Here is a 19,009-nt window from a genome sequence, read left to right as displayed (position 1 = left end):
AAAGCGATCGCTCGAGTGATCACCAAGAGGGACGGAAAAAATAATCGGGTGGTTCAAGCTTTAGTTTGGGTCCTTGCAGCCCTCACAAAGGATCTTGCTTTGGTTGCATGCATGCATGTGTTTGCAAGTGAGTTTGGCTTATTCCAGTTGAGAGGCTGGGGTTTAATCCCTGCAGTGAAACTCTCTCCCTCCCCACACACTGACACAGTGATTGCAAGGTGGACTAGCATAGGGACATTATATGGACATTTAAGTATTTTCTTTCCATATTTTGCCTACTTATAATTCATTGCCATTCTGTTACAAACTTCAATGCATACAATAGAAGTCCTCTAGATCCACTGGCCCAATAGGACTTAAAATAATATTTATTTGGATAATTCAAATATTTTTAATGTTCAGTGGGCACATTTTCGGAACAATGAACAATAACAGTGATAAATCATCAAGCAGAATAAAGATAGGGTCCACAGGAAAAACTAGTTGCAGGTAAATGAATACCTTCCTCCTTCTCACTGAAATATTTTCCTTTCATTGTTTTGAATCCAGGTATTTTTTGCCGAACAACCCAAGATTCTTTTGAGCCACATAACTGAATAGCATACACACCCATAGGAAGATGTAAACAACCTCCTAAAACCTGAAATGATGATACAAGATACTTTAATTACTTTCATGGAAACCACAAACTGACTTCAGTTTTACTGGATGCTATAGAACCAATTCTTTCAATATTGGAAACACAAATACAGTGGAAGTCTGGTTTAGAGAGTATAATATTTTACAAGAATAGCGTTTTAGCAAGTGATAGTCGTTGTACTGCCAAATGGCCTATGTTTTACATGTAAAATAAATTGGATTAAGTAGGTCAAAAAGTTCCTTCCACTGTGTATGCTCGGTATTATGACAGATATTTCTCGAGGGCGACGCATTGCTGAGAAAGCATTAACTATTATCTTTATTTTGTATTATCAGTTTATTGAACTAAAAATGCAAGATGTGTGCCCTATCTAAAACACCTATAGCCATTGATTGTTTGAGGCGTAGCTTGGTGAAAGCGATTCATAATTAATATTAAAAAGAAGAACTTTGTGCTTTCACATTAATATTTGTTCACAAATTTACGACCATGGTTTCAACGTTAGGCGTCTCCTGATGATGACGTCTAACGTTGACAACATGGTCGTAAATTTGTGAATAAATATTAATGTGAAAGCACAAAGTTCTTCTATTTAATGTTAATCACCTAAAGCCAGTTGTATGCAAGCCTTAATGTGATTTTTGGCCTTAAGTACGCTCTGTGAGCACCCATTTTATGTTCTTTAGTTAGGCCCAGTTATCAGAGGAAGGGAAAGGGAGAAAAGTGATAGTGGGAGAGGGAGTTAGTTCCCCCTATCCTCTTTGGCTGGCTTTGTTGCTAATAGACTACATCTTCAGTGCGGGAACTTAAATTATAGTGAAACCCCCTCCATCTTTTCCCATGTTAGGTATGGAAGTGGAAAGTGCAACATTGTATTAGTTAGATTGGTGCCCTTACATTGACTTTCGAGTCATGGAAAGCTAGAACAACATTATCGCTGCATGCTATCTGGCAATGTACATTTCGATATTTCATTTATGTATTGGAATGTAGTTCGATCAAGACGTCGTCAGCTTTTGCCATGAAGGAAAATCACAGTTATTAAAATATGGTGAAAGAAGAATCAACCTTAGTTTAGCGAGCGAGGACTCAGCACTGCCGAGTAAACAACTGTAAAAAAATTGTAAAAGCAGAATTACTGTGGATAGTAGAAATCCTCAGCCAAGCAACCAATCACAGTGAATCTTCATTATCTCTTCTTCATACTCCAAAATTCAAAGTCCATAATCGTCCACATCATACTCTTTCTCGTCCCGATTTTGCTTTCGAACCGCTGCCGACAGCACAGAGTTAGTTCCATATTTCCCCTAGTGGTAGTGCCACTGTGCCCAGAGTTGTGTTTGAGGGGAGGCATTTGAGGGGTAAACGCGGAATCTCAGGCAACACTCCCGACCCAGAATATGTCAGGAGATTAGCAACCAGTATATAAGGACCATGCTCACGCCCATCGTTTTCGTCTTCACATTTCATAAGCCTAAATTCACCATACTTCCTTTTCTGAATGTCCACATTTCTTTCCTTCAGAAAAATACACTCCACGTACATGGTAAAGTGATCCAAGGCTTGACCATAAAAAAAAACCAGTTTCGATTTGAGAAGCTCATGTTTCATCAGTTCAGAATGAGTTTTCTGTTACTTTTATTTTCCTTTGAAATGATATGACAGCCAATTTTGAACATCAGTATGCACAGAGAAATTCTGGGTGTGCATTGGACTTAACTTCTTTTTCTTGGATATGTTTAAAGAGATTACGGACATTCATCAACCCACCCCAAATGTGATATTAGTTTAGTGATTCGGTTCTTGAATGTAAGGGAAATAAAGCCAGCCAAAAATCATTCTCACATGCAACAAGTTTTCATCAGAATGCAATGAGTGAGAGAATGGTGAGACAGCAGGAAAAGTTGAATAAAAATGAACTAATGTCCACAATGAGGCTCAAAGAGTTTGCCTTCTGTTGTCAATGATGATCTCCTTAGGTGAGACAATGAAAAAAATCATGAAAACAAGGGATTTACAAAGACAACACTTTCTGTCAAAGTTCCTTAAATTTCAAGACCTCTTTTCATTGACATCATCTCAGATTGTCCACGTTATTGCAAGCTTTATTCCTGATGAATTTAAAATGTTTAAGACCATTCAAGAATACATCCCAAATGTAAGATTTATTTAGTGGAGCCGACCATTGCCCAGAATGCCCACAAATCCAAAACACTGAAAACTTTACTCAGCACTTGGATTAGGAGAAGTTCAATCAAATGCCATATAGTCCAGCCATGGCACCATCCAGCTACTACTTGTCCTTGCACTTGAAGGAAGAGCTAACAGATAAACCTTTTTAAAGCAACCAAGGAAGAGCAACATTTCACGTGGCAATGACTGTCATCATAGGCAGTTACTTTCTACGGAGAAGGACTGAATAAGTTGGTCAACTTCTATGAGAAATGTCTCATTAAACGTAGAAGCAATGTAGAGAAGTAGTTAAAGATGCTGTTTCATTTTCCATAAAATTTTTATAAAAAATTGTTTGCTATATTTTTCCTAAAAGATGTACATACTTACTTTCTCGATACATTCTGTACAAGTAAAGTAAGCACTATTTGCCGTATTAAATACTTCTTCATTATGATAAATATTAAATATGAATGCCAATCAAGTACAGTAGAAGATTAAACTTATAAATTATATTATTGTTGTTATTATTATTATCATTATAATTGATTATCCAAAATTCTATGTCATGGAAGATACAAACAACGGAAGGTGTTTTGGGATTCTATTGGGTATGAAATACTGTTGCACAATATAGTCATATCACCAAAAATACGGCAATATAAGCAGTGGAAGAGTTACTTCAAAGCCTAACAGGCGTGTTGAGTTCACAAAATTCAACCAATGGAATTAAACATTATCAACCATGGAATATCGTACTGTCTTTTGAAATGAATAATGGTGTTTTATTCCCTCTCATGGTGCCAGGACTATATCACACATCTATTCCACGAGAGGAACACAGTGAGGAGAAGGCTTACATTGCATGCACTGCTCGTCTAAAATTACTCATTATGTACCGCCAAGTAGATGTTATGGAGTGTCTACAGCTCCTAATTTGATATTTTTCTTTCCTTAATGGAGAGGAATAGCCCCATTTTGTTCGCCTACACATTCTCTTTTTTCCATGATAATTACCTTTCCTTCCAAGGGTAAAAATGTATTTTTATACTTAAACTAGTGGCACTACCCATGCTCGTATAGGGAGCTGAGCATGTAAATTATTCTTGTATGATTGCTCATTTCCAAAAACCTTGAAATTTTAACGCTATCAGTCATAAAATTAATATGGAATTTTCATTTATTATCAGTGATTTTTAGCAATAGCTTATTTACTGGTTTATGGTCGAGATTTGCAATATGGGCATGCTAAGTATACATGTGTATATGTATTGTGACATACCGACCATATGTCTGGTATTTTTTTCGTTGAGCGATAACCGGAGGAGGGGATGATCGCGTATGTGTGAGTGAGCGTGCCTATGAATATGTGTGTGGGTAGATAATGTCATGCCTCGGGCAGTATGAATGTGTGATTCACAAGTGTTTTGTGCTGGTCAACGCGGACCGCTGGTTGACCCACTCGACGTGAGAGGCACAGTGAAACCCCCTCTCACCTCAAAAACCCCATCCCTAGTGGGTCATTCCCCTCCATATGGGTATATATCCGTGGAGAGAGAGAGCCTAAAGGCGAGAAATCCTAGCCTGGTCGACGGGGCGAGAAATGATAGTGAGGTCGACGATGGAGAGAGAAAGAGAGTGATGTGACATGCATGATGGTCGTCATTCTGGGGGTCACCAGAGTACTGTTGGCGGAGGACGAGATCGTTCTATGGTACACCTGAAGCAGAGAGTGATTGCAGACAAGCGACAGACGAGACCAACGCCCAGATATCGGGAGGAAGACAGCCCTCGATCTCGCGAACACTTGGGTCCAAGTCGTCGCCTCATTGATGGCTTCTACTGCTCCAGCTCCGACAAAAAACCATAAGAATGTCGCAGTTAGCGACCCGTCCCCGTGCTTGTTCGCCAAGACCCCGAATCACTTCCCAAATTGTGTAGCCAGAATATTGGTTCTCTCTCTCTGTCCCGGTGCACCGTATCTTTCGATAAACTATTGACTCAGTGTCAGAAATATTACTCAGTGTGATAACGCAAGCAGCCTAAAGACTTGATTTGGGCATATTGTGAACCTAGCCCACCATATTCTCTATAATATCATGTATTGTTCTTTTTTTTTGGAGGGGGGGATAAATGAGTCATATTATATTGTTGCATTTTTGTTCACCTCATCTTCATCAGGGTAATTAATTTTGATAAGTTTATGTATGTTATGCAAGTGGAAAATATATTTTGGTGTCTCAAAAGTAATTAATGATGGTTCGATCATTCCTTACTCGGGACAATTGATGCCCTCCTCATCCTATAAAATATGTGGCGTTTCGTGTTCCGTCACAGTATGTATTGATATTCTGCTCGGATTATTTTAATGAGTGCATTTCTTTAATAATAGTAATCTTTTCCTTCCCCAAAAGGCTGATAGTCTCCTTTACAACTCCATTACTTTACCAACAATATGCTACGAAAAGGAAGTGCCAAATGTGGCCTCTCCGTACAAAACCACAGAGCTGAAAATGCTCTAGAAAAAACTAAGAATATTGAAGTTTAAAGACAGGTTCACTCACATTATTTTCTTCTGGAGCAGTCACTTTCAAAGCGTTGGGATCTATTCCCCCACAAATAGCCACTTCTTTGGTAGCCCATTTGCCAGCATAATTCTGAAACCACGACAGGAGTTTTTAAGGGTGAGATTAAAGTTTCACTTTTTCACTTCTTAACCAAGATGTGAGACTTGAACTAAGAAGTCATAATAATTATAAAATTTTGTTTTGGCCATAGATATTTGGATATAGATTCTTCATATCAAATACATGTAAGAGTATTTAATAAATCATACTTTTTACAACAGAAAGGCTAAGTAGCTAACTTATTTTATTATTCCAGCTTAGATTAATAACTCACACTGTGCTGGCTGAGTTTCGATTTACCTTAGAAAAATTGTGATTTTGAGATGAAGTTGACAGCATTTTTCCAGTCTTATAATCCCACACTTGCACACTGTCTTCGATTGACCATGAACAAGTTAATAACTGCAATCAAATACATTTCCGTACGATAGTGAAATGGAAGTCAACCCAAGGGTGCATTTATAAATTGAAAGTGAAATTCATACTTTCTGTCCGTCAGAAGAGATATCAATGCTGTCTCCACAGATATGTGGTCCAAACACACTTCTTATTGGTAGAGGTCGCCGTCTATCCCAGAAAAGCACTAAATTGTCCCAACCAGCAGTCACATATTCATTAACGTTGATTGGATGTACCTTCACCACAAAAATTCTTGAAGTATGGCCGGACATTGCATCTCTTTGGGTTCTATGAAATGCACAAAAGAAATTTTATCGTTAAATAATTTCAACATTGTATGTACTTGAAGGTGGGTTTGACATTTCATTTTCATCCTGTTCAATAAATAGCACTAAATACCTACTAGACAAACACTATGAGCAAATTATGTAACTATATCGCGCACCTATCGATCATAATAGCATATGTAATTCAAATCCATTTTCCATAACATTGTTTCTTACAATTCTACAAAACATTAAAACAAACAAAAACAAAACATCGTTTAATAATTTCAACATTGTATTTACTTGAAGGAAGGTTTGACATTTCATTTTCATCCTGTTCAATAAATAGCACTAAATACATGTTTCTTACAATTCTACAAAACATTAATTTTGATAAGAAAATGATTATTATTAATTAATTCTGGACATGAACACATTAATTAGTTCCTGACGTGTATATAAAATAATTTCCTGAAAACCAAAGTGAGAAGGTAGGTCGATAAGTCCAACATCAGAGGGCGTCTTTGAAATACCTCAATTCTGTAAATTGGTACTTACTGATGTCATATCAGACCAATACTTTATTGAATCATAATTTTGGCCCAACTTTATTCTCTCCATGGACGAAAACAAGCTTTTTCTCAAATTGATATTGAGAACTACTTACTTCAGCCCAGCATTCTCTGTTAATTTTTACGTATTTTTCTTTACCTTTATGACTTACTATGTATTTATTTTCATCAGTATATAGTACTTCTTATAAAAACATAAAAAATATTCTCTCTCTCTTCATGTGGATCCACATCAATTGTAATATAGTGAAGTACGAAACATGAAAAAGGGTTTCAGTTCAGAGGTTTATTCCTTTTCTATTACGTGAAGTATTTACAATATCATTTCATAAAAATTTAGGGCCCTATGAAGCACTAGAAATAATAAAAAAATCTGAAATCTAGCAAAACTCCTGACGATAGTCTTCGCAGTGATTACAGATCCAAATCAAATTGAGCAGGAAGGAAAAGGGTAAAAAAATACCAGGATAAAAATTCACATGAACCTGAAATTAAACCATGCTTGAAACTTCATAATACATATTAGGGCGAGTCAAAAAATAAGTCGCAAACGTGTGTGTGCCTTATAACGTTTGAAATTATGCGTGCATCTTTTGCCACCAGACGGCAGCATATGAATGCTTGTCGTATGACATCTCGCAATCACTCAGTCAGTCAGAGGCTGTTAGTCCACGATGGCACATGCATTGCACGACTGTGCACGAGAAGAACAGCATGCAGCTGTGTGACTTTTGAGGGCCAAAGGACTGTCCACAGAAGCAGTGCATCGCAAAATGCATACCGTCTATGGTGAAATCTGTTGCTAATGGAAAGCTGTGTTCAATTGGATCCATAAGTTTAACCATGTAAGGAAAAGTATCAGAGATGGGGAGCATCCTAGTCGTCCTGTGGAGGTGTCAAATGCAACCACAAAGCAGCGCGTGGATAAACTCATCCGTAATGACTGGCGTGTGACAATTGATGACATAGCGTGTGCTGTAGGACTCTCATCATTTTGGGCACCTAAAAAATCATTTATGTGGACGTCATTTTGATACAAATGATGCTGTAATCTATAAGGTTACACATTGGCTGCGACAGCAACCAAAGGACTTCTTTGCTAATGACTTTCAAGGACTTGTAAAGAGCTGGAAGAAGTTTCTGGATGTACAGACTGAATATGTGGAAAAGTGAAGTAAATTTCAGAAAGTTACTTTGATTTCTTTTGCCTAAATTGAATTTTGCAACTTATTTATTGACTCGTATTATTCCTATAGGAAAAAAATTCCACTGAAGTGCTACTGAAATTAATGAAAAAATTACTTGATTTGACTTCTCTTCCACAAAACAAAATGGCATTTCTTACGTTTTCTTCAAAGAGCTCTCATTCTGAAAGGTGATCAGGTCATAAATGTTGATAGCTGAATTTTTACCCACAGTGATAAGCTTTCCATGGCCAACTGCAGAACTATAAATTGGTTGAGGTTCATCTATGGAATGAATGAGCATCTTTTCACGCCAGTTCCACATCTTTATACCCCCTATCACATCTAAAAGATAAATAAGATGATAAGTAAGGGCACTTCAATATTTTCTTCAGGAATAGAACTTTTCCAATGTAAATGCAAGTTTCAAATTTCTAAGGTTTCTCAAACTTGGTACCAGAACTAAACTAATTTTGCGTGTTAAGAAGAACACATATGATAAGATTTCAGAGCCATAAAAACATTAAAATAAAGAGCTACCACTTCATTTCAAATATCCAGGTGTACCACTTCAATTACATGTACAAATCAAATCCTTGTTTTTCAATTATTCAGTTAAGAAAGTGCATAAAGAAACAGGCAAGCTAAACGCATATTAAAGTAAAGATCGATTCATGTTATCCAAACATGAATCACATGCAGATTTAAAAAATACATAACTAATCCATCAATGTAATGAAATAAAAACTGAAAATATTTCAAGTTTTAGGGCTGTATTCTTAGTTAACCCTGTAGGGCCAATCAACCCTTGGTAAGTCATCACCCCCTACATGAACCGATCTGGCTCTACATGTGCCATAACAAGCCCTACATACAGCCATTTTTGGAACTAAATGTCCCCTACTTGATGTAGGGTACCTGCAACAGCCCTACACTATACAAAAACATTGCGGCCAAATTTCGTTGGTGATCCATATTAAAATGAACAGAAACACAGCAGAAAAGTAATAATACTACCTCATTATAGCCATCCAGTGAAATACATATTAAAATTGGTTAAAGAATAATAAGTACAATTCATTGGTATAAATGCACCTTCTTTCTGTGAATAAATATTAACATTTTTCACATTTGGCATTTGGTATAATATTGAGAAAACAATACTTAGATTACTTACAACCATAGAAAATGTATTTTTCATGCCGCTATTTGCCACATAATAAGCTCAACTACGGACCGTAAAAGCGAATAACGAACCTTGCTGATGTAACGTAAGTTCCCACGTCAATGATCATAATTCTCCCATACTTATCACTATCTTGTACAGACCACATTTGAAGTAATTTAAAGACAATATGGTTCCTCTTTAGGCTTGATATGAGAGTACACCCATGTCTCGTATAGCGCAAGGGATGCGTTCCTTGGGGTCTTTGCGCTATACGAATTTGCATTATACGAGAGCGTTTTAACATTGGGAAGATAGGGATGCGTTCCTGGTAGCATAGGTCTTGGGTATAGAATTTCCTCTAAAACATCTATATTCCCATAAAAAGCCTTAGAAAACATTATTTATATAAATGTTTACAGTTTAAAACATCTTTAAAGATAGTATGCACGCATTCAAAGACTTTTATTCACGTTAAAAAAAATTCTTACGTGCTTTTGAAATTCCCTCCTGTCGTGCGGGTAGGCTAACATCTGCTATCTCAGGGGATCGTAATGCGTTGCCGGCAGTTGACGATTTTTCAAACTAGTCTAAAAACAACTATTATGTCACTCAGGCCCTTTTGTCGCTCATCAAAATGACAGGAAAATGCTACTTTGAATGTCATTTCATAGCTAGCGGAGTTTATGAATGATAAATCATTTTAATTTGAAGTCCTCCGAGTCATAAGCAGCTACGTGAAACAGCCTTTAAATGCCTTGAAACCTGACCCAGGTTTTCCTTCCCTGAAAATGAATGAACGAGATTGCATTCTTTTCCAAAACAATATCGTCTCGTCAACACTAAAAACTGGTTGAGGGGGAAAGGAGCCACTTTCAATCACAGCTTGGAGTTCATCAGAAAATGTTGTGGTGACTGCGCTATCAACACTTGCAGATTCACCTGATATCGCCGCACTGAAAATACCTGCTTGCCGTTTAAATTCTGGAACCAACCGGAGCTTTCACTAAATGTCTCAGAGCGATTACCACTCTCGTCTTTTTGTATTGATTCACTATGAACTTTCCGTATGTGTAGACCGCTTGGTTGAAGTTGGTGCGGCTGAGGTCACTGATGTTTTAACTTCGTCTTTAGCCAGAATAAGGCAACGTGCGTTTAAACTTCCGCGCAATATCGCTTTGACGTTCTCCATTTTCAAAGCAATTGACCTCTTTCAATTCCTCTTCTAGGTTTATAGTTTTTCTTGATAAATTCTTGATTTTTCTATACGCATTCCTATTTTTTGGCATATTCTCTTGGCTTTTACTCTGTATGGCTCTATCTAAATCACCTTCCACTGCTGAACTGTATTCCTGAGAAGCAGAAGGCCTACGACTGCGGGGGGGAACAAAGACATTGTGTTTGAGACTCTATAGCGGACCCTTTTATGTGTTGATGCTATTCATGCGCAACTCGGCCACCGCTCCATTTCTCCCTCGTGAATACCGATGACCTTGAAGGCTTTAGCGTAGACCCTCTACCTGGAAGTCAATCGCCCGATAACCTATAACGCCAAAAATACGTCTCAAACCGTATTGCTGAAAAAAAATCATTTCCACCAGCCCCACGCTTAATTAACTATCTAAATTATTTATTATCATTCTGTTAAGGAGACGAGATAAATTAATTCGGTAGGCCGGCTATCTGGACCCAATGACGAGTAATACTTTTGGCCATTGCACAGCAATGGATTTCGATTAATATGTAAACATTAGAGATGTGCGAATAGTATCCGCGAATACTCGAATACCTCGAATACTAGAAAGTATTCGATATTCGAGATTTCGAATAGTTATGCGAAAAGTACCGCCTCGAATACCTCGAATACTTTGAATTTCGCGTCATACACTGTCGCACGCACGTCGTTGGTAGTGACTCGGAAAAATGTAGAGAACTGTAGTCATTTAGTGCTCGCAGCGCCGTTTTACGCAAGTTGACGAATTGCATCAAATTCGTGGATTTTAGCGGTGAAAAGTGTTCGACGAGGGGAACCGAAAATATTCGGGTGAAAAAATCCGAAAATCCCCGATTCCCCCCACCAGGAGAAACTCAGTGCCGTGGGATAGCAACCTTAGGGCATTTCCCACGATCCTCTATCCCCCTCCATTCAGCACTCGCCTCAACCACTCTGACGCTTTCCTCTTCTCCGAAATCAAACAAAAGGTCCCAGCTCGCGCAGGGATCGCATTACGAAGACCCCTGCTTCGAAAAAAATATCGAGTTACGAGAGCAATATAAACGTGTTTCACGCCCTCCCCCCTTTTCTCACCCACTGACCTTTTTCTGGCTACCTGCTTCGAAGTTCCCCATTTCTGGAGGTCAACTGCTGTGTGAGTACCGTGGGATACTTACATTAGCGCATTTCCCAAGGTCCGGTATCCCTCTCCATTCAGCACTAGCCCCCCTTCTGAGGCTTTCCTCTTCTTTAAAATAAAAAAAAGGTCACAGCTCGCGCAGGGATCATATTACGAAGACCTTAGCTTCGAAAAAATACGCGAGAACAATAGAAACGTGTTTCGGGCCCTCCCTTTCCTCCCCCACTGACCCTTTTTTTCCTACCAGCTTCGAAGTTCTCCATTTCTGTGGAGGTCAACCGCTGCATGAGTCATCTATTAGCACAAAGGGTGTCTAAGAATGACTTTCGTCAATTGATGTTACACCTTTATTGAATTGAAATATTAGTAATGTGCGCGTAATTTCAAAAAGAATAAGACCAAACACGACGTATTTCTGAGTTTATTTAAGCATTTTACGCAAAGAAATAAATGTCAAAACACGACGGAGACTTAGCATTCTGGCGAAACTCGATATGAGCAGCAGAGCTTCTCGGAAGTTGATGTGATATTTTTTTCCGAAAACATATATCAAGTTACAATTTATGAGTGGTGCTATAAATCTTTATTGTTACAGTCACAGACAAAAGGATATTTTCTCAGAATATTTGGTTTCTCCCTGATAGCAATTCCAATTCATCTTCTTATCTCGTGAGAACTCCCAAAGATGGACTGAAAATAATTGAAGAAAATCCGGTGGAAAAGAGCTTGTATTTTGCAAAATGCCTCAGATTGTCAGCTAGCACTTGGCAGCAGGAGTGGGGGTAAAGCGATGTTAGTTGAATTAATTATATGCCCAATTGTTTCCATAAAATTAAATTATTCATTAATCAGCTAAATTCCTGTTCGAATCGTTTTAAGGAAATCAAAATTACTCCCCAAAATCTTGTGTTGCCTGCTGCATAGGCAACCGAGTCAAACATTCCAGCATTCATCATTTAGTATTCGAGGTATTCGAATATTCGAGCTATGATTTAATATTCGAATTCGATATTCGAATTCGAGAAATCTGCTATTCGACCCATCTCTAGTAAACATAAAAGAAGATTTGAGGCAAGCAATAATATTAATATGCGTAAAATGATAGAAATTTCGTGTGTACTTAGCGCAAATTCACGTTTTATCACGAGAGCGTTTAAGATTTTTGATTAAGCTACACTGCGTTGCAATGTTTCCCCGAGGAACGAATTTGCGCTATATCGAAATTGCGCTAATCGAAATTGCGCTAATCGAAATTGCGCTATACGAGACATGGGTGTATTTGTAGCAATAATTAATGTACCGACATGGCCTGGTGGACAACACCGATTGTTTAATTACCTTGAGCTGTTGCCCTAACAGTACACCCGAAAATTATCGCGCGTCTTTTCTTAGTTTCATAGTTAGTCAGAGTGGAAAACCAAAGTGGAAAATTGGCACTGCAACATCTTCTATGTCATCTCAGAGAATTCAATAGCGGAATCACCCCCCACCACTTCTGTAGGGTCGACTGAAAAATGCATGTAGGGGCCTCTTATTATGAAGGGACAAATATGTAGGTCGACTAAGAATGCAGGCCAAAAAGGCATTGATGGAATTTTAGGTAAATGCTGTGAAGATGCAGAGGGAATAGTACCAACTCCTAGAAAGTTAAGAAAAGGCTGTTATCTAAAAATAACGAGGAAAATATAATACTAGTATCAGGCAAAATTTCTTGGACAGCCTAGATTAAGTGGCTGAGATAGTTTTGCGGCTCTCAAAAATTAAGGACTATATTTGACCTGATTAAGCTGCCTTAAGCACATCGACTGCAAATCATGCCCATCATCATGGTCTTGACCTTTATCCATTCTAATTTGTATTCTATGGGGGAGCAATACTTAAAGCATTATTGCATGAAGTTCATTTTTTAGTACCTACAGTAAATAAGACTAGGACAATGTGGAGTGCTGGCCTTAAGCAGAATTTAAAATGACTGTAAAAAATGATTCATAATTGCATATAATGGGATACTTTTGAAATTAGATGGACTGAACTTAAAATTAGTAAATAAAAGGTGAAAAAATTGACATTTTTTTCTTCATTAGTAAAATAAATAAATTATATTATTTGCTTGCTAATTTTGATAACTCCATTAATTATCCAGTAATTGCAATTAAGAGATGATGAAATTGACTCAGAATAATATGTATATGATTTAATTCGTGACAAATAAAAAATAAGTTTTTGACAATAGAGCCAAATTAAAAGTTTCAAAAGAAAGGAATTGAATATTAATAAAAAATCAAAAATTCAAAAACTGCTATGGGAGCAAAATCAAATTAATATCAATGTTTTACAGCTCAAATATGTTGGGTCGAAAATTACCCCTTCCTGTCTTCCTAGGTTGAGATACACATAAGCTTTAAATTAAACATACCAAAGTATAAAAACAATTACAATACATACATGTATATTTAACTAGAATTAAAAAAACTGAAATTGATGAAATTTCACTGACACCAACTCCTGAGCTAAATTCACTCAGAAAAAAATATTTTAAGAACTCACTTGTTGTAATCAGCACCTCTCTATTTGAGAATGAGTTTTCTTTTTTTCCAATGGAAGCCAAACAGTGCAGACTTGTGATGGCCATATGCTTTTTCCAGGAATCACTTTTTTGAAGGGTCCGAACAACAACACCTTTAGAAATACTGTATAAAAATGTCTTCCCATTACTGAGACCACCAGCAATTAAATCCTTTTCAGGGATGTACGTAAGACACATTATATTACCATCAGCACGTCTGCAACAAAGAAAGCATGCAAACATGATTTGGTAAGGCACACAGTAGAGTTAATAAAGGAAGTTAAAATTATAAAGAATGGGAAGTGATATCAATGATGGTTGAACATATATGTAACCTTCTGCATTAATTGCAGATTAGCAATAGCTTCATCCACGTTACAATCTTAAATTGCTCCTAATGCATTCTTCATGTATATTAACAACAAAATAACAACATTAAGGATGAAATTTGATCTTTCAGGTTCATTTTCCTTTAATTCCTCAGCTTCCCAACCAATGAACCAAGGACAGAAATATTACTCCACTTTGGTGTACCATCATAGTTATTAGGGGGAGATTTCTTCAGTCAAGGAAGTAAACTGTAATGTAATTGATATACTATCCTGAATCAGGAGATTTCGAGTAGGAATATGAGGAGTTAAACTGTCCTAAAATTATTAGGATGAGAAATTATTTTCTGTGAATTCATAGAAAACATACTGCTGCCCTTAGAAAAGAACACAGGAGGGAAATGCTGAAAATAGATCAAAGACGTCTCAGTGAAACTTGGAGATAATGGACATATTATCCAGGCTGGAGGTGCAGTGGACATTGTGGTGTCAGAACTACCTTTCAGGGGGCCTTAGACCATCACTGGAGCCCTCCTCTGATGACAGCTTGGATTGGAGTTAGATTGAAAATGAAAGGTGAACAATTTAATGCCAGGTGTGGCACTAACCTTAATACATATTGCCTTAGGAAAGAGAACAGGTCCAAAATGTAGTACCCTATTATAACATCACCTCCATTGTTGAACCCAGGATGCAATTGTTGAAGGGCTACTTAAACTTACTTTTTGCAAAAATCCAGAACAAAGAGCATATGCATAGGCGGTACAGAAAATTTCAAAGCTATACAAAAATATGCAGAATCATAGAGTAAATTGAAAGATGATGGTGAAAATTAATGACATTTTTAGAATGTAAACATTTTGAATAGTAAAAAAGGATGCACTTCTTCCCTGCAGGATGGTAAACTTTCACACTTAGCATTTTTGTCTTTTTGATTCCTTTCCATACTACCTAGTTTCCTAAATCACTTGGCCATTAATATTATAACATATGTTTGCATCAGACAACGGATGAACCAAAGTGGCACCTTGAGATTTTAAAATACAGCATAGAGACCCCACAGAATACAAAATTCAAACTTAAACATAGATATTTTAACTATATTTAGTGCTTACATCCACAAGATATGATAGTCTTCATGAAAGTCTTATTAACCCTTTCACTGCTGTTCAATCTCCGGAAACCTTCCCCTCACATGCGGCGAAATTGTTAAAATGTGTTTCCTGGGCCCATGGAGCAGGTACTTCCAGGATGGGTGTGTACACCCTCCGAAGGGTCGCTAATCCGCGACCCTATCCTCGACCGGCTCACCTACGCAGGACCGTCTCCTCGACCCTACCAGCGGGAGGCCCCCCTCCCGAAAAGTGACCACTCTGACTGCAATTTGAAAATCAATCAACCAATCCGATCATCAAAAAATGATTGTTTTCATCGCACTCCTGCCAATCAAGCAATCAAGTACGTCTTTGAACCGTGTCTCTGCGATAAAAAATAACGATTTTGTTAACTTTGCAACAAAACGTGGCTGAGGACCACCGGAAAACGGCCATTATATCAAAGTTAACAAAATCATTATTTTTCATCGCAGAAACACGGTTCAATGACGTACTTGATTGCTTGATTGGCAGGAGTGCGATGAAAACAAACATATTGTGATGATCGGATTGATTGATTGATTTTCAAATTGCAGTCAGAGCGGTCACTTTTCCGGAGGTAGGGCCCCCGCTGGTCGGGCCGATGAGACGGCCCTGCGTGGGTGAGTTCGTCGAGGAAAGGGTCCTTGATTAGTGGGTTCTTCGAAGTGTTTCGGCGAAAGTGCTGACCGCATGGCAGGGCGGAAGAAAAAGTACGTCCACCGCAGTCTGCCGTGCGGACGTACTAGGTACGTGCACAGCAGTGAAAGGGTTAATATTTTGTATTTTTTCTTATGATTAGCTTTAGGAGTCATGCTAAAGGATAAAATTCTGGAAATAAATTTCAAAGCGCAGTACATATTTATATTTTCTGAAATACTAATTGAGCAAAACATCCACAGAGAAAAAATCATTGACCAGGATTCAAACCCGGATCCCCCGATTTTCAGTCAAGTGCTTTAGCCAGTTAAGCAACTGAGGCATCATTCTTCCCTCTGGAAATTTGAGGACTATACCGTGCAAGATGGTATGCCAACTAAGCCTAGGTATTCAATGTACTAAGCCTAAGTATACAATGGGGTCGTTTACTCTGACACGAAATCACAATTAATAATGATAATTTCGTAGATGGATGTGAAAGACAAGATAAAATGAAAATAAGTCTTCATCATTCAGCCATTTTCTCATTACTTGAAAATGGAAAAATGCAAAAGTTGCCCCACTTTTCATGAAATAGCGATTTTCTGGCTTATCAAGTCGTTCAGAGACACAGAATCTTTGATAGAAAGAATTACTCATTATAGTATTTATGATAAAAAACCATAAGAGACAGATGTACAAGGCCGAGAAACAGTGGAGAAGTGGTAGCTCAGCAGGAGTCAGTGATGTCAAGAACTTTTCATTGAGCCCATGATATCTTGCCAGTAATTGCTATAGAAGTAGGCTATGGATAGGAAAATGGAAAAATATGGTTCTCTTTATTTTTAAAACTCTATTGCAATCAATGATAATTAAAAAGGTGAGCAAGCAATTAAAAATATTAAGATAGATTTGCTATAATAAAAATATACACTTGCTAAGTTACTATTCCATTTGACACCATGAAGGAATTCGGTGTAGATGAGACTAGTAGACAATTTCTGGCAATTTATTTTATTCTTGGAGGACCTCTTACTCACAGCAGTTGTTTAGGATGCTTGTTTCTCTCAACAGCAGAAGTCAATGCACTGCCTACAGATGACAAACTTTCTACTTCATGGAGCACTCTGGATTTTTTAAGACTTCCAATATTTGGCTCTGACATTCTATTTGATCTAAAAATCAATGTCAAATCATCTAATATTTTTACTCAATCAATGATGATATTATTACATTGGCTTCAGCAATGAACTGATAAGGAAACAACAAGAAATCTAAAGCTCTAAACCTTTTTGAGGATACTGAAGATATTCAGCTAAATAATTGAACAGGAAGAATTAAATATTCTATATTTACCACAAAATGTGTTTCCACGGAAACCAAAAACCAATTCAATTAGCATGGTTAGCAATTGGAGGAGTGAAACTTGTGAATAAAATTAACATGGAAAATTGAAGACCTGAATGCAAGAGCCAGATAACAAACAAATTTTGCAAAAATGAGATTTCCTTACACATATGAAGCCCAGTAGCGTAGCAAAGGGGTCTGGGGATTTCAGACCCCCCGAAATATAAAAACACAATTTCTTTCCTTCTTAAAAGAAAACAAAATATTGAAAAATCATGAATTTACAATAAATTTCATTGAAAAATGAAGTTTTTTTTATTATGAAAAGTGTTAAAATTAGTTTAAAACCCTCTACTAAGAACCCTGTTTTTCAAAAATTTTCCCCCCAGGTTTTGGACCCCCACGAACAAAATTCCCGGCTACCCCACTGATGAAGCCCCTCCTTCCTTTCACCACCAGAAATCATTATTTTCAACAATATGTTCAGCAGACATAGTGGAAATCTAGTATGTTCTACTCTCTTAGTGCAAAGACAATTATTTGTTTTATTCAAAATTTCAAATCAAAATTACAGGAAACCAGCCCATAATTGAACAAGGAGAGCCACCACCATCTAACTCAGAATATGTCTGTGCTATCAACTCTTATACACAGGTCAACCTCTACCACTGACGAGGATAACCTCTGCAAAGAAATACTGCAACTGAAGAAAACTTTTAGCCAGAATGAGTTCAGCCAATTCCCTGGGAACCCTGAAAAGGTCCTTAGCACTGAATAAGTCCTTATTGAAGGAAAAGTCTACCTCAATGACCAGGACAAGCTGAAAAATCAGCAGCGGCCTAGCACAGCATCCATGAAAACCACATGATTCAATGGGAAGAAAAAAAGATCCTGTGCAGATCCCAAGGATACTGGGACTGTATAGCAAAAAATCTATTCAGATCCGATAGCATGAGAACATGATCAACAGAGACTGTGGCAACAAAATCAGTATAACATGGGACCACCTCCTGAAAATCCGAGGGGACTGGTGGCCAGTCAGAAGACACTGAGAAGGCAACTGCTCTAGACTAACTGGCGGCCAATCAGGAGATGCTGACAATGAGAGGGCAACAACTCTTTACTGCAGCATTTTGTATATACACCTGAGGCACAAACAGAATGACATTGGATTCCTGAATCCCTGAGGATGATGGCAGAGTTGCACATCGAAACATTTCAAGGAGATATGGAGGGCGTTACCTGGTGTGATGCTCAAGAAATCTTCACTGCAATAACAATTTGCTCAAAGAAAAAAGTGGAAAAATAGCAAGTAGTCACTAGGAAGATATGAATTTTCAAGAACGAAAAACTATCAATAGGCTATCAGGAGACCCATGCACAGAAGATCACACCACTGAGTTTCATTCTGAAGGTTGGTTAGTTATATCCAGATTAATATAAAGGTGAAGCTCACCTTGAACTTTAGCTGTTGGTACGTGGAAATCACTTACCTATTATTATTATTATTATTATATTATTATTACTTACTCCAGGTAGCAGAACTGATTCCATTTCTTGAGCCATCTATGGATTACAATGAATCTCTTATATGCAGAAAACTCTGGTGAGGATTT

General features: G+C 37.6%; 1 protein-coding gene across 2 annotated transcripts; it reads right to left on the bottom strand.

Moving 5' to 3' along the window:
• Positions 1-33: 33 nt before the first annotated feature.
• LOC124159056 lies at positions 34-19,008 on the bottom strand. Of its 2 annotated transcripts, none has more exons than XM_046534561.1 (8): positions 18,924-19,008; positions 18,850-18,886; positions 13,927-14,162; positions 8,022-8,205; positions 5,925-6,126; positions 5,740-5,841; positions 5,377-5,469; positions 34-640 (listed from the first exon to the last, which is right to left on the bottom strand). In XM_046534561.1, the coding sequence occupies exons 3-8, from the start codon at positions 14,141-14,143 to the stop codon at positions 446-448; spliced, it is 993 nt and encodes a 330-aa protein (XP_046390517.1). In that variant the 5' UTR covers positions 14,144-14,162; positions 18,850-18,886; positions 18,924-19,008; the 3' UTR covers positions 34-445. The 2 variants fall into 2 exon arrangements, with proteins under 2 accessions (XP_046390517.1, XP_046390516.1); XM_046534560.1 differs by lacking the exons at positions 18,850-18,886; positions 18,924-19,008 and adding exons at positions 17,087-17,221; positions 17,335-17,409.
• Position 19,009: the final 1 nt, after the last annotated feature.

This window comes from Ischnura elegans, chromosome 5, assembly GCF_921293095.1.
Source record: "Ischnura elegans chromosome 5, ioIscEleg1.1, whole genome shotgun sequence".
Classification (NCBI taxonomy): domain Eukaryota; kingdom Metazoa; phylum Arthropoda; class Insecta; order Odonata; family Coenagrionidae; genus Ischnura; species Ischnura elegans.
Note: the sequence above shows the minus strand (reverse complement) of the source record. Positions and strands in the feature narration are given on the sequence as shown.